The sequence below is a fragment of the Glandiceps talaboti genome, chromosome 4, assembly GCF_964340395.1.
Source record: "Glandiceps talaboti chromosome 4, keGlaTala1.1, whole genome shotgun sequence".
Lineage (NCBI taxonomy): Eukaryota > Metazoa > Hemichordata > Enteropneusta > Spengelidae > Glandiceps > Glandiceps talaboti.
In genome coordinates this window covers 16,881,014-16,908,179 of record NC_135552.1, presented here as the reverse complement: position 1 = coordinate 16,908,179, position 27,166 = coordinate 16,881,014, and the positions used below count along the sequence as shown (strand labels likewise).

General features: G+C 37.8%; 1 protein-coding gene across 1 annotated transcript in view; it reads left to right on the top strand.

Annotated features, from left to right (window-relative positions):
- Positions 1–1,670: 1,670 nt before the first annotated feature.
- LOC144434246 (uncharacterized) overlaps positions 1,671–27,166 on the top strand; it is a 31,660-nt gene continuing 6,164 nt past the window's right edge. Inside the window, exons 1-26 of the mRNA XM_078122700.1 lie at positions 1,671–1,941; positions 5,147–5,254; positions 5,479–5,805; positions 6,327–6,650; positions 7,932–8,201; positions 8,509–8,550; positions 9,868–10,090; positions 10,452–10,720; positions 10,971–11,194; positions 12,081–12,204; positions 12,934–13,161; positions 13,829–14,111; positions 14,574–14,650; positions 15,999–16,330; positions 17,389–17,530; positions 17,640–17,820; positions 18,308–18,484; positions 19,423–19,515; positions 20,045–20,145; positions 20,644–20,813; positions 22,140–22,929; positions 23,969–24,240; positions 24,557–24,776; positions 25,092–25,247; positions 25,547–25,698; positions 26,615–26,759. Coding sequence (XP_077978826.1) covers positions 1,671–1,941; positions 5,147–5,254; positions 5,479–5,805; positions 6,327–6,650; positions 7,932–8,201; positions 8,509–8,550; positions 9,868–10,090; positions 10,452–10,720; positions 10,971–11,194; positions 12,081–12,204; positions 12,934–13,161; positions 13,829–14,111; positions 14,574–14,650; positions 15,999–16,330; positions 17,389–17,530; positions 17,640–17,820; positions 18,308–18,484; positions 19,423–19,515; positions 20,045–20,145; positions 20,644–20,813; positions 22,140–22,929; positions 23,969–24,240; positions 24,557–24,776; positions 25,092–25,247; positions 25,547–25,698; positions 26,615–26,759 — 5,701 coding nt within the window. The remainder of the gene's footprint in view (positions 1,942–5,146; positions 5,255–5,478; positions 5,806–6,326; positions 6,651–7,931; positions 8,202–8,508; positions 8,551–9,867; positions 10,091–10,451; positions 10,721–10,970; positions 11,195–12,080; positions 12,205–12,933; positions 13,162–13,828; positions 14,112–14,573; positions 14,651–15,998; positions 16,331–17,388; positions 17,531–17,639; positions 17,821–18,307; positions 18,485–19,422; positions 19,516–20,044; positions 20,146–20,643; positions 20,814–22,139; positions 22,930–23,968; positions 24,241–24,556; positions 24,777–25,091; positions 25,248–25,546; positions 25,699–26,614; positions 26,760–27,166) is intronic.

The following is a 27,166-nucleotide window of genomic DNA, read 5'->3' as shown; positions in this document are numbered from 1 at the left end:
TTTCAAGCTATCACCACCCCTCCCCCCATCACTGTGTCTCAAAAATGACCAGTTCCCTTATATGACTAGCTGTGACAAACTTTGTTATCGAACACGTTCAGCTCTAGAACTCCCTTGGGTGGAAGATTCTTCTTCACTTGCCTTGTGTAGTCACGCTATGATCTTTGAACACCGAGGGCGCACTCACCAAACTCGCACAGTGCAGTAGTGGTTGACTGTATTATCATGGAAGTATACTTCCATGGTATTATGTATGTCAACATACAAGTACATTTTGTATGTCCAATATATTACTGTGCTACCAATCATGAAAAGTATGTATTGTGCATCTAATGCATATGCATGTCTGCTGACTCAGGCTCCCATGAAACAGCACTGGACCACTGCTATGACAAGTTTCACTTTGTTATTTCTTGGTAACCGCGTGTTGTGAAGTGAAATTATAAAATGACTTTCCAGAACCCAAGGTTTTAAGACATGCTTTATTTCCTGAAGGAGTGTTCCCATAATATATAGAATGGGCTGCTAGCTGTCCTACGTGTGTGATGAACAGGCAACGCTTAAAGACAAAATAACCAACAATTAATTTGTCATATATAACACGAGAGGCTTTCACATCTGGTTTTCAAATGAAACAATCATTCTAGCTCCGATTACGTCATCAGTAAAGTACATACAGTAGTCGGACCTATTCGAGGCAATGCCACTTTAAACCTTGACAACAGTGAAACTAAAATTTTCCCTTTACATGTAACTATAGTGACCAGCATAGTCCAGTACTAAATATGGCGATTTCTTTTGCCGCTACACAAGGGGTTAAGGTTGAGGTCCCCGGGGAGATGGAGGCGGCTGTATGTATGCAATGAAAAAACAGTATATATTACACTGTGGTTCAATTATATACCACATTCATTCATGACATTGGTCACAGAACACTAGTAGTATAGCAAGATACCAGGGTCATCTACCCCCCCCCCCCCCGCACTGAAGTCTATCGTTCAAAAGATGTAATCAGAATACAATTAGTTCTATACAAATGTAAGATATCTTCTCTGTTTAAACGCTACTGTTGACGGGTTTATGGACAGGGTCTTAGGTTCTCTGTCTGTGTTTTTTAGTGATGACTCGTTTTTTCCCCATTTATAGTGATGGTAACGACGGATTCCATTGTAAAACAGGGAGTGTGCTGGGCATCATAATTATGTTCTGGCATGTATTGAAAACGGAAGCTAACGTAGGTCAAGTAGCGTAAACTTTAGTCTAGTTCCAGACAGGGACAGTAATACAAGATTTTTAATACGTAATACTGTCCCTGTCTGGAACTAGGCTACGTAAACTTGAGTAGGCCTAGAGAAAGCAAAAAATGAATAAGCCTCCATAGTGTGTGCGTGTGACCGTCTGTGTATCACAATCTGTATCTAATTTGTCTACCGACCTGTGTCAAGTTTTAATCTATTTTCCCCGTCATGTAAACTTCTCTTTACAAAAACAAATGATTGTCAATCACCAAGTTAACGTTCCTTCCATCATGCTGATTGGCTACTCCAGTCACACATACAGTAATATTAAGATGTTCACTTTCGTAGCCCCGCCTTCAAGTTGAGAGGACCATATATAAGCTCTTGGGTTATTGTACTTTTGCTTTAAAAAAAAACTTGACAACGGAGAGGATGGATACCGTTGGGGGCTGGATACTGTGCATATGGGTCTTTTGCATTACTTTCCAACAACACTTTGAGCCAGTAGATGCGGGATATGGTTCAGTGTACGGACCTATAACATGTCTTTGTGCTGATCGATCTGTACATTCTTTGGATAGCAGTGCCAGGGTACGAAAGTATGGTTGTTCTCTGTACGACCACTGTTTAAAGTGTACAAACAACGAACACCAGCCATGCTCAGCGTGTCCTCTTAACCGATATGGACTGATGTGTCAATTCGGTAAGTTTTGTCACAGACTTGTCTGTGGTTACATTTTTGTATAGGAGCTGTAAATCTGAAGACTTGAACTACTATTTGATTTACTACTAAATACATGCCGAATATTCGATGAAAAGATTTCAAACTTCAAGTTTTGATTGCAATCCAAATAGACATAAATGAACTTGATATTAAAAAATGTGACACTCTAAATCCAGATCTGGTGATCAGATAAATCTGGCTATTCTTTACCGCTGAGTAGAAACTTTTAGTGTTTCATTACTCTAGTTCCTGACGGACCGTATTCCGATTTTACACCTTCATTATCTTCACACTAATGTGTCAGGAACTAGACTAGTGTTTCATAAAACGTCTCTTTCGAATTCAATAAAACAGTCTATCTGTGACGGACCTGAAACTACACTGTAAGTGGTATGTTTTTACTAGTAATACAATGTTTACCTGTACACTTTTCTTGAAAGCCGTATCAACAATCACAAGGTATATGTACTTAGTATAATCATGTGCTCAGCACTGTTGTATATGTAAAACGTTTAGAGGCAATGACAAAATCTATGAATGAAAGTTTATCTTGTCGCTATTCAAATCACTACAGTCCGCTTTAACACACATTACTACCACTGTTTGCAGATTAGCATATTATTTCACAACAAAAGTTTCTGATGACTTACTAAACGAAATGCGTGTAGTATGTTTATTTTACACCTTAAGGGATATGAAAATATACTGTTCGTTGGGTAACGTTTTTTAAAGGGATCAGAGAAAGATGCCCTTATTAGTTTTTATTAATCATGTCACTTCTAAATTGAAATTGCTCCTCGTCGAGTCATCATCGTTGCCAGTTTTGCCACTGTTCCCGACTCGGAGTAAATCTAGTGTGTGGTTTATGCGCATGCTCGAGGCTATACAGGCGTCAGGAGTTACATCAAGCAATATTTCAGGGTAGGAATACCGTTCAGATATCACATGTGAACATCTTGAATATATTAAAGTTGAGTTTATATTGTATCGTGTGTCTCGCATCTATACATTGGTCTGTTAAAGTTATTTAGTCCAACTTAAAACTATTTCACGCACAACGTATTGCGCACATATGGTAAATCGATTCTGCCTGTCTGTCAACCGTCGTACAAAACAATCCCAAACACGAACTCGAAGCAAATTCAGGCTAACAACATAGTATTAAGCCTTGCAAATTTCTCACGTGTGTGTGTGACCAGTTTCCGAGAAGACAGGAAGTTGGTTCATGCCGGCCGTTACTTCGAAATTGAAATTTAACACCTGAAGGAATTGGAAGCTTCATGCTTCATTTCTGCTCACTGCAGCATGTCAACTGTTTCGTAATTTTATAAAGTCTAATAACATTTCCGATGAGTAGCAACTTTGTCGTGTTACTTATCTGTATCGTCGCAAACCACGACCGTTTTACGGTACCGTTCATGCAATGTTTACGTCGTGTTATGCTATGTACTTCTCTTCGTCTCGTCCTCATTTCATTTAAAATCGACAAACTGTAAAATCGTGTTCCCCACAAACATGGCGATTGAACAAGCACATAGCCAGTGATAGCCCAGTTACTGTACGTGTGGTCATTCTCTACGATCACTTCAAATGGTGGTGATGATTGTACAGTTCGCGTCGTAACGTGTACAGGACTTGACTAACGAGCACAGAACGTCTATTCGAAGTAACGTTTACAGTGTATCTGTTTTTTGAAGCACCTTTTCCCGTTTTAAAATATTCAAACACTGCACAGACAGCATAAAAAGCTATAAAAACAAACACATCGTTAAAACGATAACAAAATGGCTAAAATGACTACATGGTACACGTGATTTTAAAATCAAAAGAGTTCATAATACTATTTTTATCAGCAGCTAGCTTTCCTGGAATACCGGAAATAAAAGTGAAGATTTCTTCGCATGACATATTTTCTTCGTAGTTGATACTTGGCACCCAGTTTAAGTTAGGAATAGTCTGGGAGCGATCGTGGTATCGAATCATCTCTAACCCACAACGAGAGATCTTTAGATTGGATGATTAACCTACCTATAGACTTGAGAACGGCTATCGCTACACTCTTCCGCTATCCCGACACTAGAAGAGCTAAGGATGAAAAATTAGCCTCAAAGAGCTAAGAACTGAGACTCTGCATATTTTAATAATACTGGTTTACCAAAGTACCCCAAATATTCATACAATGGGCCATTACTAGTAGCTTTCTCTTCGCCTTAAAGTCTAGTAAAATGCGATCTGTTCATTCCGACACGTCTTCGGTTAAAACGAACTCCATAGGTAAAACGAACGTGTTGAGTAAACGGAGGGTGTGTTTCCAGAGCTATGTTCGCCCTAGGTCGTTTAGTGTCAGTGCAGTAGCCCTGCCATACCCTGCATGCCCTGTGTGATTGTGAAAATGGTTAGTTTGCAACCTGTGGAAATACGATCAATCGCAATGCCGTAGTTGGCGCCCTACATCAATCTTTTTAATGTTGTATGATTGTAAACACAACATTGAATGTGATTAAATGTTGTAAGGGATGATTACACAAAGTCGTACAATCTCATCAATAAACCGTTCTTTTAGGATAACCCCCCCCCCCCCTGTGCGACATTGACACGTTTATATAGAATGTATACCATGATGAAAATTGTAGCGGTAGTGCATCACTACGATCAATGTAATGTAAGAACATGAAGGTAAACACAGCACTGCATATCACCTTATGAACATCTCAGTAGTAAATACAGAACCTGTTTATCATTGAAGGCGTGAAAGTTTTCGAAACTTGGTTAGAAATGCGAAAATGAAGTCCGTCAGACCCCCCCCCCCCATAAAAATAACAAAAAACACACACCCCCCCCCAAAAAAAAAAAAAAAAAAAAACCTTAATAAATAAACGAATAAATAAATAAATAAATAAATAAATAAATAAATAAATAACAAAAAAATGAAAGAAGTTCGCTTATTGAGCTTGTATGGCATTGCATCCCTAACCTCAAACAAGCTTGAATGTAAATGAATATGGAAACGACCACACTTGATTAGTTTTGTCCTTTTGGCTATTCATCAAATGTGGGCACACATGGAAAAGTAGCGATGTTCAGCTCTTTATTTTGCACTTTAAATTCATATAAAAAAAACTAACTGAAGTTTCAACTATATTTGATCCTGGCACCTTGACCCCTTTCCGTGTTTTCTTTTTAGAATGCCACTGTGGTCAGCAACCATGTGATGATGGTGTTCATGGCGACGGCGAATGCCACTGTAATAGCGAAGAAGATTACCAGAAGGGTGGACGTTGTCAATTAATAGGTGAGTAACAGTATGGCCTCTATAAAGCACAGTTGTTGATGTGATAAATGGGCTTTCTCAATCAACTGACCAAAACATACACACTGCCTATATACTTAGTCTAGTAACAAGTAAATACGAGCACAGATAATTGTGTGCATGTGGCTACAAAATTCGAAGAATTGTAACTTCAGCTACAACCCAGTAACAAAACTGTCATTGTATTTCTTCTTTTCCGAATACAGATAAATCGTATATTAAGGATCAGCGTTTTGGACGCCTTCCAGCACCACAGATCGAAGTGGAAGAAGGTGATATCCTTGTTTCCTGGAAACATATGTTGAAGCCCCATGACCCTGTTACTGGTTATGAAATCGAGTACAAGTTTGCCAGCGAGGGGGATTCGTCTTATACAAGGTGGAGCCAAGCTATTACCACAGACATAGCCAATGAAACGTACTATTATCACAGCTACTCCGAAAACCAAATAGGGAGGTTCAAATTCCGAGTGAATTATTTCAATAGGGCTGGACGTACAGTTGGTTTGTCTACTGACCCCGTGAAGGTACCATGTAAGTGTCGCAGGTTGATGTCGCATTTTACTTTTGATATTAACAGCCTGTGAGTACGATGTGCATGGGAAATGGTCGAATAACGTCGTTTTATGCTCTCATCCTCTTCTCCGAAAGGTCGCATAATTAAGTATCACAAAACACGACCACTTTGCCAATTACAGTGAAATATGTACAAGTGAAATTTAATAACCCCTTTCCTCAACTTGGAAGCTTTGCTTACCATCCGATATCACTACACCATAGACCCATACATTAACTGTTTTATATCAGCACATTTATAGGTAAACATAACGTTTTCTAGGTAATGTATAATGCTATATAATACGATACAAAATCATACCATGTATTAAACTTGTTAAACAATTCTTTTCAGAAAATATCCTTTAAGTTCAGGAAGCAGTTGTGCTTTTACATTTTTTTTAAAAAAAACTAACGAAATAAAAACTACAAAATTATCAAAACTGAAGATTTGACTATTGACAAACTTTTCGGCGTAACATCTTTTTAAATTTTCACAGCCACTCCAGATGAGCCTTCGGACGTGGAAGTCTATTCCATCAAGGGGAACACTGTTTACCTTCGATGGAATCCACCATTGGAGAACACAAACATGCAAGTCGGCAGGAACATTATTGGGTACGTGGTTCAGTACTTTACTCTCGGCAAATTTCAGGGAGGTAGCCCCTGGATTACGTATGCTGATGCTAAGTTCGACGACAACACTATCACCATAGGAGACTTGGAGTATGGCTCGTTCTACCGATTCAGAATTGCTGCAAGAAACCGACTTGGGATAGGAAAATGGTCAGCAGAGGAAGCTACATTATTACCAAGCAGAGAGAGTAAGGAAAACTTCATCATCTATCATGCTATGTATCTTACCATATAACCTATCATATAACCAGGTTATTGCACCTCAACGTTCTTACAAAAGCTCTCATTGGTCAGAATAGAATCACATGCGCTTTTTTGAACAGACGATTGCCCATAAGGTGATATTGCCCGCGTAGGCAGAGACTATTGTCCCGGGCTTATTGTTCGTTGGAATCATGTCAGTCACTGTTCGTTTGGTCTATGCATCATAACAGATTATCGTTTATCTGATGACATGCATATGAACTTAGATAGGACATTACAGTTAGACAGTCAAACTTACTTTATAGAGCAGGAGTTGGCTAAAAATGGGTATTTATTTTGGATTTTTTTTAATCGATGAAAACAAATGTCTGTTTTTTCTCCTTGAAAAAATGTGTGGGAAAAAATATAGACCAGTCTGTGTTTATAGCACAATAGTTGCAAAAATCCCGCGTGAAAACTACACCTACATAAATACGGGTAATCACTACAAGTAATGTCAAATGTGTGCTTACACCTGTTGTTTTCATATATATTAAAACATGACCATTCATAAAATAGTTTTAATAATTAGATGTTTAAAAGTGGTTAGACGTCGTGTCGTTCTTCCACCTTCTCTCTCCCGTTGACGTGCGAGGGCGCCCCCGTCACGATGTACCTTACAGACTAAATGATTAAAAGTGATTACTTGTGTTTAATAACCAGTTTCTTTACAACTCACTACCTGTACGCGTACCATAACGAATGTTTGCACAGTTGTTGTTGTATTTGTATTTGTATTTGTATTTGTATTTGTATTTGTATTTGTATTTCTATTTCTATTTGTATTTGTATTTGTTGTTGTTGTTGTTGTTGTTGTTACTATTATTGGTTACAAAATCATTATTATTTTACCTTCTGATTTGAATAACTTTGATAGAGAAATATATACAGTGAAATGATAAATAACCATATCCAAAGTCTCAACATTTAAGAGGAAACAGTTTTCTAAATCATACTATCCGATTTGGAACCTTGTAATTTGAAAACAATAGAATGAGAGATCGGTATGGAGATGGAGAATAAAATGGTCATACAAAAATATGGAATCCCCGGTGGTAGCGACATCTTTTCTTCACATCTGAAGTTTCATTAGACCACATTTTATTCAAACCAAAGTTTATGTGGTCCTGGCATATTTTCTTCCACTGTAAATTGGTTTAGAATTACCGCTAAATTAAGACTTCTAAAACGAACCGGTTACGTAAACCTTTACTTTTTTCTCACAGATATGTTGGAATGCTACACCAAGGCAGACGGTAGTGATTACCGTGGAACAAAATCAACTTCCAAACTCTCGAGAGATTGTCAAAATTGGACTGGTTTGGAAGCAGCAAGAAATGGACTTACCCCAGAGGCAAAGCCCGGCCACGGGTTGGGATATCACAGCTTTTGCCGTAATCCTACTGATCGCACAACCGCCTGGTGTTTCACAACTGATCCAGATGTCCCCTGGGATGAATGCAACATTGGCCAGCCATCTGAAAACTGTCATCAAAGTAAGTGTATATCATTTGTGCAGGATGGGGGGGGGGGGGTTTGTACAAATAAGGGAGACACCGCCATTCAAAATAAATTGCAATATTGATATATCCTTGTTGCAGGATGCGTATAGCTATCTGAATACAAATACAAATACAAATACAAATACAAATACAAATACAAATACAAATACAAATACAAATACGAATTCGAATACAATTATAATGTTTCAATAATTCCTCTTTCATTCAACTTTCAATGATTGCAGAAGCCATAATTGAATAAATACTCAACAACTAATTGCTTTCTTTCTTTCACTACCAGTGTGCGCTCCAGGTTTACGATTGTCGGATCAAGGAGAATGCGGTAAGTTTTGGTCTGTTGCTATATCTGATTCATTGTTGTTGTGTTTGTAGCACATTTTAGCGACCCGAATTCGCTGAACTCATGACACTGCACTCAAAAATATGATCTGCTTACGCGAGTTGCCTTCATTCTGGTGTCACTATTACACACAATTGCGTGGTAATATCGAATTTACAAGTTACATGTTACTTGAAAATATCTCAAACCTGTGTGGAATTGGGTGTGAACGGTGATTTAGTAGTTGAGCCAGTTGCGAGAAGCTCGCCTGTTTGCCTTGTCACATCGCTTGTCAAACCTTCGACTCTGGGTCGGATCACCCGCTTTCTGAAAATCTTGAACGGACCTTGTCTTTTTCTTACTATAGCCATTTAAAGTACACAAGAATCCATATATTTTGTAAAATTTGTAAATTTTGGGCGAAAAAACAAATGGGCGCAAAACCGGGCCGAAATTTACGACCTCGGGGCCAAGTATGCTTCACGAAATCGCCGAAAAATCAGTATTCCTATCAATAATTCCAAAATTGATTATTGTAGCACGGAGGAAGAAATATCAGTAGCTTTTGTTGTATCTAAAAGGGTGATTTTTTGTGAAAATTACGACGAGTTGAAAATACCCCAAAAATACACTGAGCAACCGTCATTGTAATCCACAGACATGTCTACCAAGTAAACCACAAACTTGTCTGTGTGTAAACGTACCACACACGATCGAAGTGTACACAATGAAGGCTCACAGCGCAGCGTATAACATGTAATGAGCTATCGCAGTTGTTTTTTACCCATCATGCTCTGTACCCCGTCCAGCCTTTGCCCTATCCCACACATGTTACATTTAAGTGTGGGTGGCTGGATGGATGGATGGCTGGACATATGTGTCGGTAAAACTTGTCAAATGTCAATTCAAAGCATTTCTTCCAAAATAGTATAGTATGAGGAAAAAATATTTCTAGTTGGTCATTGAGTTTCTTGAAGCAATGTATTCACATATAGATAAGCATCTACATTGAATGTTTTCCTGTTTTCAGATAAATTGTCGCTCCTACACTATACTAGAAACTTGTAGACTTGTACGACTGTCGCATATCGTTACTACACCATTCCGCCTATCTTAACTGATATTTTGATCGTTCCAACGATTCAGAATCAAAATCAATTAGGATAGCAAATGGAGTGGTGGCGCTAGTGCTTCGACCCTACACGACACTATACCATGGCATACTGACCCATCTCGATGTAGGAGAAAACCTGATGTCTCGTACGTACATCCTGTTTTCGTAGAATTATTGACGTATTTATTATGCTTTAACAATTCTAGTTCAAGATGACGTCACACTCATACACAACAGGGTTCCATTGACCAATGGAGAAGTGTGTACGTGTGCACTTCAGAGAAGTTCGAATGGAGAATACATCACACCCCAGTCGTTCATTGGTTGGACGAAAGCATGCACATATGCAGTTGGACGGGAAGAGGAGTTTTTGCTCGAAAATATATATAATATGGATGTCGACGTGTGCTACGAAGAATGCATAAAGAGGTAATAGTTTGGTGCACTGCAATAATCAAAATCCAATTACTATCACTGCGTGTCAATAGCTTTTAGTAACTTTTGAACCGTGTCTCAACTTTCGGATTCGATGTTCGCACAGTGAGTAATTGATGTGAGCGAATGGTATGCTAAAAATGGACAGAGAGGGCAGTATTTATGTTTCTCCCTCTTCTAGTTTAAAGTGCTCCCGGGTTTACGCATGGTTACACCCGTAAAGTGTTGACATTTCTAAACAAAGATGTCATCGATGTATATTTGATTTCTAACGCCAGGGCTTTTCCGTATCCCATTGAACTACACCCTCCATGATGTACAAACCAAGTGTTGATATCCCCCGTATCTCTTACAGTTCAGAATGTGATGCATTTACCTATTCCACAAATGGATTCAATGTATTTGATAATGAAACTGATATCCGACTGTGCACGCTATTCAGCCACATGGACAAAGCTCTGAAGATAGAGAAAGCAGACATATGGACAAAATACTTGTCTCAGACCATTCCGGATGATGAATATATCATCTCGTGGGGATGCTGGCCAGCCAAAGACCCCAGAAACCCTTCAGAGCAGTGGACTGAAGTGGACCTTAACAATAACTTGGTTTTCAGAGATTCGGGTAAGCGCAGACCACTTTAGAACCATTTTTAGAATGGTCTAAGGGGTAAGATACTTTCCAATCAACACCCCCCCCCCCTCAAATACTGATCATCTCCATTGTAGAAATATAATCAGACAACTACACAATCTTTCAACTGACTATACTCATTTGTAGTGACATTAACTTTATATTTTCAATAAAATCAGTTATTCTACAGTGCCAATGGCACTAGTTGTAATATTCTTACCTCTCGCCTTTAATTTTACAGCATATAAGAACTATTCGATTACTGTGGAAATTGAAAGCATAGACGGCGAAACTGATGGAATATACATTTCCCTGCTAATCATTGGAAGTCTCAATGTAACCACGCCTATCGACCTCCTTGTTACTGAAGGCACTCAGACAGTCATCGTATCAAACAGGAATGTTGGTTTTATCACTGCTTTGAAACTCACGGGACAGATTGGAATCGAAATTACTGTTACACTGGTATGTAAATATTATGTAAATTATGTTGATTGGCCACAAGGGAGGCGTTTCCACTCAAAGATTCAAATTTTGATTGACACTCGCGGAAATGAATTGAAAGTTTAGCTTACACCTCTAAGACTTTCAGTACGGCTTTAAAGGAGCACAGTTCAAATTGGAACGCCATAATTTTTTTAAATCAAAATATAAGTAGTTACATTGAAATCTCATCTGACAATAGTATTTCATGTTGATTTGTTTTAAAGTCCATGCAACACCACCTTATTGCGTTGATGGGTTGATATGTGTGCGGTTTCTGTTGGACCTGGTGTCGCTGCATGGCTCGTGACTATCGTTCCTTTGTAAGGCGCACGAAGTGCGCCCCGAGCGGCAAAACTACGAGAAGTGAGTGACTTTTTTTAGCCCCTCACTTCTCGCCGCTTCACCCGCCTTACAAAGGGACGATAGTCATGAGTTTGGCAGCGAGACTGTTGTGGACCTTGCTGTCAATGGTAATTTGTACAAACTTTGGTCCGAGAATTGTTCGTTTAGTTACCACAATGTCTTGCTACAGATATCCCGGTTACTAGTAACTATTTAAAGTATGTTTCATTAGTATAGGTAAAATAACAAAACAGTAGATATTAACATGAAACAAAGTAACACATATAAAATGTCTGAAATGCACATGTTTTCTCACATCTAGCTGTTTCTATAAAAAAAAACACGCAGAAAGTTAATTTTTTACTAAATATCAACGTTTTTATTAGATCGATATCTCAGATAACTATATTATGGTGGTCTGAGGTATGTGTGAATGTCACGCTATAGGGCATCTTTGTGTTTCTCTTACGAAGAAAATAATGGATTTTCTATGAAGGTTATCTTTCACGTCTTCTCTCCATAGGTTGAAATCGAATTGGATAGCGTACATACATCCTTTGAGTGCAATTGGTGTCGGTTTACATCTTGTTACAAAAAGGGAACCCTTGGTGGTCGTTATTATCCGGACACAAATCTTGTCTTACCAAGTATGTACATCATCCTGCGATATATTTTGTAGTAATGTTTGTTTGACAGTTGTTGTGTTTTCTCGAATGAATCAATACGGTTGTTAGAAATAGCTATAGTGTATTTTACGTTTGTTCCATAAGGCGAAAAAAAGTAATTGTGTGTTTCCGATAACATGACCTCAGATAATACGGTAGGTAGATTGGGATTTTTTTTTTTATCGTATTTTATCTTTTTAATTGGTTTTTTTTTTTGAGAAACATTGCTTGACTCAAAACCAAACGAAAGGTCGGTCGGTCAAAATACCCTTTCTGAGATAGTTTGATGAAATACATATGTACAAACAGACATGCATGAAGGTCAAGAAGACAAAAAGGAATTTCTTGTCTTTTTATTTTAAATGTTTAAAAAAATGTTAGAGTTGGTGGTTTAAACTCTGATCGGTCGGGACATTGGAAAGGCCTAATCACAAAATGGCTCTAGTTTGTAAGTTGAGCAAACATAAATAACAGGTGTGTTTCGCATTCGAGCCATTATTTGCTTTCGCCCCCCCCCCCCCAAAAAAAAAACAAAAAAAAACAAACCCTAAACAAAAACAAAACAAAACAAATCTGAATCTGATAGAAGGTTAGTACGAAGGAGTTACTACACCTCTATTATTTTTTTTTATAACAAAACACTCGATTTTAGCAAGAATATAAATTTACTTATTTTTTCCTAATATGTGTTCATTTTTTTTTGTCTTTCAGCTACAACAACCCTCTTTGCTGATTTTTCTGGTTTCACTTGCTCATCTCTTTCGTATTCAAGTTCTTTCGAAGAGGCTTTCTTTGGTTGGTGTCCTCTCATACCCCAATTGATATCGGTGGGCCTGCCTGAAATTTTACCACAACACTATATAACTCATTTATCCAATGATCCGCTATTTGAAACACCATTTGAGGCAATTAGCAAACGAGAGGCAAAGCTAGAAGATGGTAAGTTTGTATCATTCGTATTCGTTAGACCACTCGTTGGAACAGTGACTGCATGGTAGCTACGGACGTTACCGCGACATGATCATGTAGTGGGTGCGAAGAATCTCTTAATGGTTGAGACTTTCCAATGGAGTACTAAATTATTCAGGTCACCTATGTCTTTCTGTTCATTACCTTTGCTCCTACTAGAGACATGTACTATTCTTGCAAGCTTTAACTGACAGATGCCCGAACCACAATACAATATTAAATGTGAGAATACTTTCTACGGTAGACAGATTCTAGAATGTGAGGGGTTACATTAAAACTTCTTTGTTTCCTAATCATGAATCTTCGTTGCTGTGCCTTCTTGACTATGCAATCAAGATTTTCTTTCAAATTCAGTTTCTCATCCTTATGGTACCTAAATACTTGAATGATGTCACTATCGCCACCTCTACTTATATGTTTTGATAGGATCATGTTGATGTGGTCCTCTACGATAATTGATTACTAGTTCTTTTGGGGTTTTTTCACACTGAACGTTAAGAAACTATTCCTAAACCATGTAAGCATTCGCTCAATTTGAAAGTGGTATTGCAACAGAGAACCTTCGTCTGATAAACGAGCTACTCATGCCATATTATGCATGGTATATAAACATGAATTTGTTTGTATTTCTCTAAAGATGACCGTGGAATCGAATTTTCCCAAGATGAACTGACTTGGCAAGAGTCTGTAGATTCATGCCTAAGGAAAGGTAAAGTCCTTGCTAAGGTACTGGATGACGACTCGCACTCCTATGTAACCAATAAGATAGTTGAAGCTAGGATGGTTGGGACTGACTTTTGGATTAATGGTCGCGATACAGGCAGGTCAATTTGGAAAACAAGTGACAATGTACGATTACCATCGACACAAATGTGGGCCGATGGAGAACCAAATTATTCTGGACGGTGTCTTCAATTCTGGTATGAAAACTAGATTTCTCTTTGACTTTCCGTAATCTTGTCACTTTATTTTGTCTGTCTGTCTGTCTGTCTGTCTGTCTGTCTGTCTGTCTGTCTGTCTGTCTGTCTGCCTACCTGTCTCTGCTTGTATACATTATATACAGAGAAAGGGCTTTGCTTCAGATGTCTATCCCCATAATATCAGATATCACGTGTCTGACTTCTGACGTTATTACATTTGACCTTGACCGTGTGGTCAAATGCTATAATCAATCCTTTTCTTTCAACCCACATTCTTTTTTTAGACTTGAGTTCTGAATTTGTTTTAAATCTTATACGCTACATAACCACAGTTTTGAATTACCTTGACGCTCATATCACTTTTTATACTGAAGAACTGACATATAATCTGAATGAGGTTACTTCAGGGAAGACATGTTTTAAAGCTCGGGCTGCTAAATTATTATGTATATTTTTTTTCAGGATCAGGGGGGATGACGGCTACAAGTTCGATGACACCATCTGTTCGATTAGGAAAAGATATATATGCCAATCTCAATGTATGTGTCTTATAGATTATCATTCTCTCTGTTGTCTCTGTATTCTCTGGCAAGAACTTGTATTTTAAGTTCTTTGTAATATACGATAGACAATCAGCACTATTTATTCTTGATCATTCTGAATCGACAGTTTTACATACGACGCATATAAAAGTGTATTTTGACCGCTCGATAGTGGTGTCGTCAACGACACTGAATCTTAGTCTACAGCCAAACAAACAAAACATTAAAAAAAAAATGATATGCCTTGTCGCTCTTTTCTAGTCTAGAGGCTATCCGTTGCGATCGATATCTCTCACGTCTAGTCAAATTGCTCTAATCAACTGAAAATCTAGCTTTACCAATACCGGGACAAAGGTGTGAACAGTGCATGATAATTGTAATCTATCGCACATTAACAGGCGCTTGTAATTGGTTAACTCGCGAAAGATTATCATGATATGCAAATTCTGTTTACATCCAAGTTTGAATGTAATCACGTACGGATGTGATGAGGTCATTGGGATCCAATTGGATTAAATAGACTGGTGGTGGTGGTAATTTATGATTTAGCACATAATGTTGTTCTACGTACACCCATTTTAGTAGCCTAGACGTGAGAGACATCGAAGTGGGTTGAAGCCACGGATAGGTTCTAGATTAATTTCTTAAAATCTGAATCAACTAATCTGATACTTGCGAGTGACAATGTTTTAACACGGGCTACGTTGGGCTTTGGTAACAGACACCCCCTTAAAAGCGACAGCAATTATTTGTGTTTCAAATATGAAAATTATGATTTTCGTCTTTGTGTGTATAGTTAGCTGCCAATTAGTATACATGGCACTGAGCAGCAGTGTATTTGGACACTTAAAATGTATCATACAGTTTAGAAACAGATCGCTATTCAAATATTCACTTCTGATACGTCACTGTCCAACATCTAATAGTTGTTAAAATTCCATAATATGCCCTACCCATTCAAATATTATAGAGATATCACCAATGAAAAATCAGGACATTATGAAAATGTAATTGTTAAGTAGTCAATGGTGATCACAAGTAATCACAAACAACCAAACTATTACATTTCCCGATTTGTAAAAACGGCAGGTGCATGTGCAGTATTGCTAGTTTTATTGACAAATCACTTCCTGTACGTACCATAACAAGACTGGGTTTTGAGTTACAAACACACATTTGGCCTTTATTGTTTCACATTGTTTTTGTGAGAGTAGACGAAAATATTGAAAATCCAAAATAAAATTAACATTCACTTCTCACCCGTTTAGAATTTAAAAGTTTACTAACAAAATAAGTGAAAAAAAAACGTTGTTAATATAGGTTATCGATCATTTTCTGTCAACAGTTACAGCAAGGACCCTCGATTGCAAGTATGACAATGACAGGTTTGCCAACACCGAGTGTGTTGCAATGCTGAATTTTAACATGGAAGACCTGAGGAACGAATTCCTTGAAGACAAATCTGTGGTTGTAGAAACTGCTACCTTGTACCTCAATTTCAAAGGAGAGCGCCACATCAGATACTTCTCTCTGGAAGGAATTAGCGATCCGTGGACGAGGATATCTCAAACAAATAGCAGTATCCCTCGTAGTATTTTGATTGACACGATTGACACGAAAGACACACACGACCTCGCTTTGGCGATAACATCAGAACCATTAAGGAACTACATAGAGGTATTCTACACTATACACATATCACATATTGAACGGCCACAGTATTCAAAGTGGCACAAGCTGAGTTTGTCAGCAAGTGAAAACACTTAAGCAAAACCCCATTCCAGTATATTGTTAATGTTGATGCATGTCTTCTGTAACATTACTTCTGGCACTGTTAGAACAACTGACTGCATAGTAAAGATTTCTTTGATACGTATAGTAAATTACGTCATCTATGTATTATACAGTTTTGTATAGTGATATCAGGTTTGACTTCAATCAATTGTGAGTAGTTTTTAAGTATGCTTCAGTAAAGTACAAAAACTGTGAGTACCTTTCAAATATGCAGTAAAAACTACGCACAAATGCGTATAAACTCAGCTTGTGGCTCTTGTGGATTTTGGCGGTTACTCGCGTTTTCAATAGCTCTACATCAGTCCAACTACTCAGATCATGTGATATCGTTTCTATATATCTATCATCATTAAAAAGGCTAATGTTGTAAAGGGAGGGGTACCTAAACTCAAGGGTTTCGTTTACAAAGCCCCATTCTGCATAGTTCCACCACTTTTTTTTACAGTACACATCATGTATGCTCACTTCAAGTTGTGCATTAAGCCATATGAACAGATTGTACCCACTTACTAAATTATTCGTTTTGATTTCACGCGAGAAATATTTATGTATGCAACTTATTTGAATCGTGTACAAGACGTAAGCTGCTGACTGTAATCTGTAATAGCATCCTGTAATAATGATAAAATACCACCAGGGGAAATCATCAACTGACAGAAGTTACGTAAACGTATATTTATGCACACTGGTGGTACTACGTTATCTTTTATATATTATACATAGACTGTAAGATACGCCATGTCTCTTGACCGATGTGTGAGGGCGCCCATCACGGCTTACCTTACAGCCTATCTTTTTTACTGATGGGTAGTACGTAATTTGTTCGTTTTCACATTGCATAATGATATACGATGTGTACATAGACTATACATACTTTCTAATACAATGCACACACTGTCAATATATAATATATACACATATATATTTGGTGTTTTGAACAGGAACGACTGAATGGTAGATCCATTGCTGGACTTCATGGGATAATAGTACGGGCATTGCAGGGATACCAACAAGCCGGCTTTGATGACCTCATCGTGTATAAAGATTCAAGTCTACGGCCAAGTGTCACTCTGTCCATACATTGTTAGTATACTTACTTGTCAACTGCGCAAGCAAAATCATTTATCTTAACTCGGGACTTCTCCATGTGGTTAATTACTACATAACTACTACTATTTTTCTTTCTCTCCAGTGTACAGATGGTTGGTGGGACCGTGGGGTGCTTGTTACCAGAAAGACTGCCTTGGTGGTATGCAGACGCGAAGTGTGAGCTGTATCCACGCCGTTACAAATGTAGAATCGGATGAGAAATACTGTCGTTTCCATCTTCGTCCGTACACTGAACAGTCATGTCTAGGCCATTATGATGAAAGGTAATGCATGTATTCGAATTTAGGGAAGGCAGGTGTGAGGGCGGAGGACGGGCGGACAGACAGACAGACAGACAGACAGACAGACAGACAGACAGACAGACAGACAGACAGACAGACTAGACAGTAAGTAGGTAAGTCAGTCAGTCAGTCAGTCAGTCAGTCAGTCAGTCAGCCAGCCAGCCAGCCAGCCAGTCAGTCAGTCAGTCAGTCAGAAAATCAAATACAAGTTGCACATCATAATGAAACATGTAACTCCAGAAGCGCAGCATGGAAACTAATTATATATGAGAGCGCATGCACACGCACACGCACACACACACACACACACACACACACACACACACACTGATGCACACATTTAGATACATTCGAGAGCACTATGGTACATAACACATAAGATATTTAGGCCTCGGGCAATGACTATATACACTAATACAGTAAACACTAAACGTTCACTTCTATTAAACTTCATAGTTTTAATCTTCAGCTGTTACTCCTGGGACTTTCATCCAAAGTCAGGATCGATTTGTGAAGGTGCCAATGGCTGTGGTCTGGGACAACTTGATACGGACATTGTGTGCCAAAATGTTGCTACTAAGGAGGACGTGCCAGATTTTTATTGCAGTACGAACAAACCACGCCCTGACGACGGACCTACATATCGGTAAGACATGTTCTCAATATACATTATATGCAAATCTGTAAAATATTTTTTTTCTGTAGAATAAAGTTAACTTATTCTCAATGTCTAGGCTACGATCAAGATTTGAACCACGATTGTTCCCTGGTCAATTCAGCTGTATAATTGAGTTATATCCGTGTCAGGGTAATAATTGGAAAGCGCTGTGAGCACGGAGTGGGAAAATGCTATATAAAAAACAAATTTTAATGTTATTGTCTTTGGTTACAAACCACTGAGTGTCGCTCCAATAATTAGATTTATTAACATGGTGACTACTATTGCAAAATACTGCGTATTTGCGGCTTGGGCTAATTTCAATAATGACCCACAAAATCCCAAATCGATCCCAAGCTATGACTTATTTCACAAATATCTATCTTTTATGTACAAAATAAATCAAACAAAGAAATGTACTTATTTACCATTCTGGAAAAGATTATTATTTTGAGAGTGTACTATTGTTAACCTTTGTATTTGCTTTCAGTATGACAAACACTTTTATTCGGGGCAGTGCTTTTTTGACGGATTAATTTATATTTATTTGTTACGAACTGTAACTATTTTGTTGTATGTATATTTATTTTTTCCAGCTTGCTTGTGATATGTAAGATGTTTTTGACAGAGCAGTTATGTAAATAAATAAAAAAAAGAAAAAAAAAAGAAAAAAAAAAATATATAAAAACCAACATTATTTTCCGACCTTGACCATTTTGGCCTGAGGGCGGCAATGTTTGTCGTCAAAATTGAAATTTTCAACGAGAAACACAGACTTTAGAAGAATATACGTTACGTTCTATTAAGCAGAACAAAATCAATACACTCTTTGATGAAATTAAAAATAACAGTTATAATATAAGGAGCAGAAGATCATTTGTGGTCTCAGTATTAAATGATAACTACTTCAACTTTTTATTCCACAGTTGTTCAGAATTCTTTGGGTGCACTTACCAATGGCAGGAGACAGGAGATTGGACTGAGTGTTCAGATAACTGTGGTGGCGGCTACCGCACAAGGTACAGTAAGGTTGAGAGACACATGTCAAAATTTGCGACAAATTTCACCAAGTCTAATGCAATGCCAATGGATAATAGGAGTCTTCACCATTACATTGAGGGTGTACAGTGTGTAACTGTATGGTCGTTGGTGGTTACTCGTGTTTCGTATACTTATACCATTTCAACTTCTAAAACACGTTTAATTAATGTCTAATAACCACGTTGTATATGCTGTATGTTTTTGATTTTTAGACTAATTCGTACACACAGCTAGAACCTTCTCTCAGGAAGTGCTTCATAAAGTACCTCCCGTCCCATATCCATTACCAATTGTATATTGAATTATGATGTCGATTGAAAAAACAACAACAAAAAAACACACAAAAAACAGCATGATATTTGTGTTTCTTTTTGTCAAGCTAAATGTTCTTAGCGAATTACCTGGATGATATCGACACTATGATATTATTCATAAAGGCATCGATTTCAAATAAAATCATTATTCATGGTTATTTTGACCGACATTGTCGTTGGTTTTGATTCTTAGAGAGATAAGTTGTCGAAGTAGCAATGGATCTTACGTCATTGACAGTTTATGTCCATCTGACGAAACACCTGTCTTTGAAGAAAAATGCCAAGACTATTCAGGTGGGTGTCCTGTTATGTTTTATGTCCGTAAAGAAATCATTGTTGTCGTCACTGTTTTCGTTTTGTCGTCATCGTCATCGTCATCGTCGTCATCATCATAAACAACATCACCACCACCCACCAACTACCATCACCACCACCACCACCACCACCACCACCCCCACCACCATCATCATCATCATCATCATCATCATCATCATCATCATCATCATCATCATTATCATCTCTCTCTGCTTCTTTGTCTCTGTTCAATTTTCTATGTTTCAATCGGTTTGTCTGCTTGTTTGTGACATATAAACATCACAGTTTCTACCAGATATTATGTATATATATATATATATATATATATATATATATCCTTCCTAATATCATAGACAACAGCAATCACAATGCATGCTGTAAGGCATCAACAAACATTGTCTATGTTATTCAGACAAACTATAAGAAATTTTGATAATAGAAATTTAGTTCTAGTCATCATTCCATTCTTTTTACCAGATTGTAGTGTTTGGCAGTCTTTACAACTTCTTCGTCAGGATCAGATTTTCAGTGATCGGACACTGATTCAAACACAGATTAATTTGACGGTACCAGCAGCACAGGCTGAATCCAGTTTAATGGACGCCAAAGCAAATATTGTCGAGAGGGAATTGATGCTAAAGCTACTGGTATGGTTGATGTTGTTGTGATTTCATATATTGTTAAAATAATTTCTGTATGTGCATGGTAGACACTGTTCTATTGACAGAACAAGGACAATTGGATGTTATTCACCAATGGTTTTCTTCGTTCATCAAGGAAAATACGAGTGACCTAAGGGACCTTTGTCACTACTAGCGCGACTCGTAGTGACAACTCTTAGGTCAGGAGTATTTTCCTACTGAATGATGAAAAATAATGATAACTTTGAACGTTTTGACTCATATTGCAAACAAAGCAACGTGACGTTGAACGTAGAAGAGTAGAAGTAGAAGTCAGCCGCCATTGTTCCCGATATATCGACCATTATAAGTCTTTCTAACTAATTTGCTACAATTATTCTCTCTCATGGATATGAAGAAAACATTTATGAGCCCAGTTTTGACGCTGTTGACGTCACTAATCACATTGTGTTTGTCAATTAGAGTTCGATCGCTCTGCCCAGATTTATCCCTGAAGATATCTTTTATCGAACTCTAACCTATACTTTGACAATCGTGCGCATGCGTCATTATAATCCCATTTCAAGTTTGTTTATTTGTCTTCCCAAGTAGTCCTTTTCAAAGCAAAGTTATAATTTACATTTGTAGTTGTAACCTGACCACAGGGGGGAGGCAAGCACGAGATTGATAATTTCAATGTTACAGTAATTTTTTGGGGAGAGGGGGTGTAATAAAAACTTTTTTTTTCTATTGTTTTCTTTCTTTCTCTGGCAAGTCTTTTCTTCCGGCTGAATATATACTCTCTTTATGAGAAAGACATCTCGTGTCCTTTCTTTTATCAAACCCTCTTATCAAAATGAAAACATTTCTTACATTGTATAATTACCAAGTTTAATTACTATTGTGGTCTGAGGTTGCAGTTACGCCTTGTTGATTCCACCTTATTACACCGAATCTGTATACAAGTGAATGCTGAATACCTTGATAAATGTTAGAGATGTCTTCATTGCAATCAGATAAGGGGGAAAGAATTTACAATATGTCTTTGTTTAGTCAATAAAGAGCGCATATTTGGATGGTAGAGAAGAATGGTAGGGAAAGACAGAAAACAAACGAAATGTAATATCAGTTTTATTAAACACACACGAAAAAAATAAACAAATAGATAAAAAACAAACATCAATCATATAGTCACTGTGAGCTGACCCCAAATTTACCCAGTGCAATTCTAATAGAGCTGTGTTGCCATATTAAAGGAATCAAAATATTAACACGGTCATAGACTAATACTGAATGTGCCCCAGTACAGTACAGACCGTAAGCACTTAAAGGTGATCTGTTATTGTCTTTCAGTCTCATCGTGCCAACATGTCTGTGGCAGAAGAAGTGGCCACGGCTGACAAGCTTGAAGCTCAGGCTCGTCAGGCAGTTGCTAAGCAACGAATACAGGTTCCGACAGATTCAGCAACGTCTTTTCCAAATGTGGGCTACCTTGGAAGAGGTTATGACATTTTCTATGGAAATCCTAGAAATGATGACGGGTCCATCGATCCAGGTTTCAGACAGGCTGTTATAGGGTTAACGTACAATAAAGTCAAATACTCGTCTGATAGAATGTATTTGGTACCAGACCAGGCAGACTTGATAAGGGAAATGGGAAGTTATTTTGGCGCCCATACGTCTATCATAACATCTGAAAGAAGTTATCGTAATTCCCTTTCTCTTGATGTAAGCGTTGGTGGTAGCGTGACATACGGTATTGGGAGCGGTTCTTTCAGTGCGAGTGCATCGTATAAAACCATGAACCAGGCTACTATGAACTCTAATAGTGTATTCGTGGACATAGTCGGCAGGGTTGTAGTTTATGACGCAAGGTTGGTGCCGTTTAGTATGGATGCTAGTGCAGAATTTCGAGAAGCGGTGAAACACCTACCTCCCCTTCGTTGTTGTATATACAGTGTGACCTGCAATGTGGGCTGCTCGTTGTACGATGAATTTATCTCTGCTTTTGGAACGCACTACACGACAAACGTATTGATGGGTGGGCGAGCAGTACAACGGTATCAAATGAATAGTCAATCCATGGAAAAAATACAGGAACGAGAGGTCGGTGCTGGATTTTCTGCATCTGGAGGAGTATCTGGTAAATGAATGGCATTAAAGGGGAATGCCACTCCAGAAAATAAAAATGCATTTTCATAAACCATTGGTATTAGTGATTCATTTCATGATTTACATAACCTATGATTACTTGTGATTTCAGAAAATCGTGAAGTTGAGCTTGTGAAAATTATGAAAATGTCTCTATTTCCTGGACTGGTGTTCCCCTTTAACATCCACAATCCACTGACTACATCAATAACAATAAAGAAAGATGTCATTTCAAAACAACTGTATGCAAGTCAAATGATACAATGTCTATGAATTGTTACAGTTGGTATATTTCAGCTTTCGTAATAAATCTTTTTTGGGAGAACCATTTGATTTCGGGGGGGGGGGTGGAGGAAAAAATAATTTGATCCCGTAATGGCTTGAGAAATAAAATGTACAGAAGTACAAAAAAAAATTGTTGCGATGTGTTGAAAATTCAGCACATCAGCAAAATTTGAGATTTTCTCTGGAGGCGCGCTAATATTTTGAATACCTGTGAGCAGGCCCGATGTTTTTTCCAGTGACATGTAGATATAGTTATGAACAGCACGTTACAGAATTGGTAACTGAGAAAACAAAATTACATTGCTTCAGCATATGGAAAAAATATTTTGATGCAGGACTGAGAATAGAAAATAAATTGGCTGTCACAGTGATGGGAAAAAAATTTGCTGCCATACCCACTCACACCCCCTCCAGAAATCAAATGGTTCTCACCTTTGAGGGGATTGTTCACACTAAACTATGCACAAAGGGCATCGATCAGGGAGACGTTACTGTCACATTAAGCTATAGACGCGTGCTGATGTAGCTGATTCATCGCCAAACGTTTTGTTGTCCCCAATTGAGGGGTTTATCGCTGAAACGTTGAGTAGGGTTTTGCTGGTTGTTGTGTGTTGGAATGTTTTCGTGGAGTTCTTGGCCCTCTACACGTTCGCTTTCTGATAGCCATACTTTCGTTCATCATATCATATTGCATGGCCTCTGATTTCATGCGTATAACACTTTTTCCATGACCACCTTTACCCTAGGCATTGCGTCATTTTCGACCAGTATGAGTATGAAGATGACAAATTCCATGAAGAATTCGCTATCGACATCGGAGACATCTAGTACGGAATTCTTCCTAGGTGGCGAAGCAGGAATCGGTGATATATCAGAAGGAAGTACGGATTCAATGAAGGAATGGGCAAGCACGGTGTTTGATAATCCAGTACCAATCAAATATCAACTCGGTGCTGTTATTGACTTACTTGACCAAGACAATTTTCCGGAAGACAGACGAATAGGAATCAAAGAAGAGGCAAGTTATAAATGTTATGTTCGTTTACCTTTAGCTGTGTTTTGTTTTGATTTATTTTGTTTTTGTTACCTGTTGTGATGGACATGCGAAAGAGAATGTCGCAAAACAGAATGTTTCTTTTTCACATGTAAGTTTTACGGCGATTATTGTGGAGTTTTGAAATCACATAGTATAGATGAACAACACCCGAACGGATAAATAAATGTAAAACCTACCATGTAATATTGCTAATTCTCAACCAATCCACAGCGAAAGTATTGCTGCCAGATATTTTTATATATGATGTATATTATACTTTCTTGTTGTTTTCCACCAGGTTCTGCGGTCAAAATACCTTAGTTACTGTGATCGTATACCTGATGCACGATGCTCAGATTTTAGTAAACGTGATGATAGCGAAGATCCCAGTAATTATGTCCACTTTGGGGATGCCGTGCACATAAAGACCGGAACAGTGAATAATGCTCAAATGATGCTTCGAGAAGAAAGCGACGGTGATAAGAAATACGTGTTTGCAAGTGCCAAAGGATTCGTTGGTAAGCAGACAATTAAGGACCCTTGCTTCCAAACAGTTGAAACTTTGTCTTTCAATACACTGCCACAGTAACTCTTTGGAGCTTAGGTCGCACTTTTGACTAACGTCAGTTTGTAAAATACAAATACAAAATTCACACTATTAATTAATTGAGGAACATAATCCAATCCGTACGTGATATATCGATAGTATGTACATATGGTGTAAACGGTGTCCGATGAATAAGGATTGATTTCTTAATTATTATTATTATTTTCACCAACTTTAACATCACATTCGTTTCACTGTGACATACATCACACCTTAATTATTTCAGATACCTCTCCGAATAGCAAGATTACTATTGTGCCACTTCCAAATAAAGTGTGTACATGGGTTCTGCAGGGACCTAAAAATCCACATGGTAAAGACTGGATCAAGTTCATGAAGGAAGTGCATGACCGTATACCTTCAAAGAGTGTTACTTACACAGGTTTGTTCCAAAAATACTGAATTTATTAATGTGTATAGTCTGGTGATATTGTATGTATGTATGTATGTATGTATGTATGTATGTATGTATGTATGTATGTATGTATGTATGTATGTATGTATGCATGCATGCATGCATGCATGCATGTTTGTATGTATGTATGTATGTATGTATGTATGTATGTATGTATGTATGTATGTGCGTGCGCGCGTGTATATCCATGTATGGACTAATATCTGTTATGAAACACGGGAATGTCTTGTTATATCTCCTAACTTTGAATACTATTGTAAACACAGGGCTGTCGAAGGACGACTGTGAAGACCACTGCAAGAAAATGAAGAACATGAAATGCTTTGCCGGAACGTTCACTGAAAAATCTTCTGGTTTCTGCATGCTATTTACGTCAAAGGAACACGCCTCCGTACGATACGTAAGCCGGAAAACAAAGGTATGCTAATTACTATCTGTTTGCACTCTTGGCAAATAATTCAAATAAGATGCAATCTTAAAGTCACTGACCTCGCACACTAAGTCTACAGTTGTACATTTGTTATATAGCAAACCATGAATTTCTTTATCAAAATATTGTAATTCTTTAAAAAAAACACCCCACAAGGTGCAACTTAAAATGCAACATTAACATTTTCTTATTTCAGACCTACCCTTTCTTCTCAAATTGCAAACTTCTTTTTTTTTGACACAATGGGCAAATAAATGTTATGTGTTAAAACTTGAGATACTCAACCTTAACTGCCTTGCCCCCATCTTAATCACCGAGTGTTGACATGACGTTAATAATTTTGAGTGTATTTTACCCAAAAAAAATCTTCCTGAAAAAATGATCACATTTTACTTTTTCTTCATAACATTAGCTACTTTATATTATATATATTTATATTTATATTATATTTTTTGCATAGTCTGGCGAAAAAATAACGATTTGAGCAACAACCTTTATTCGTCCAAATACGTTTTGAAATTTGTTAAATGACGCAACAAGAACAGTGCCCTGTTCATGAACAATGAGGAGGCAACCGGAGTATCCAGTGGAAGACATACGTCGTTCGGCAGGGTCTAACTGAGCATCACTCTTCGTACGTACATACATACATACATACATACATACATACATACATACATACATACATACATACATACATACATACATACATACACCTAGTTAAATTTAAACAAAGCCGACGCTTGGCGGGTTCAAACCCAGGCTGCAGAGGTAAGAGACGTACGACCTAACCACTCGGCCACCGACAACCCATAGTTAATACGACTACATGTGATAACAACCCAACTTATCAATCATGTTTTGAGTTATCAGATTGTTGTGTTAACATACTATTTACCTCTAGGGAACTTGGTTTTGGAAGAAGACGACCATAACGAATTACGATTACCATTGGTCATGTTATACTGAGCTGGACAAGGAACGCTTTGGTAATTCGTGGAATGATCTTAGCTTATCCAGCTTCAAAAGCAAGTCCCGTTTTATAACCAGTAAGTATGGCACAAGATCTTGTTATATATATATATAGAGAGAGAGAGAGAGAGAGAGAGAGAGAGAGAGAGAGAGAGAGAGAGAGAGAGAGAGAGAGAGAGAGAGAGAGAGAGAGAGAGAGAGAGAGAGAGAGAGAGAGAGAGAGGGAGGGAGAGAAACTGATTAAGGAACAAGATCTGAATCACTAGTATATAGCAGTGGCCAAATCCTTCACGATTGATTGATTGAAAAACATGATTCTTGTAATGATATGGGGTGGGGAGGGGTTGCTCGACCGACCAAAAGTTTCCGGTAAGGTCTCCTGTTTCCTGATTAAGAATAATAGATAAAGGAATAGGTTTGGTTCTGAGTTTTTCCTCAATATCGTCATGTGTATGGATATATTATTATAAGTCGTTAAAGTGGT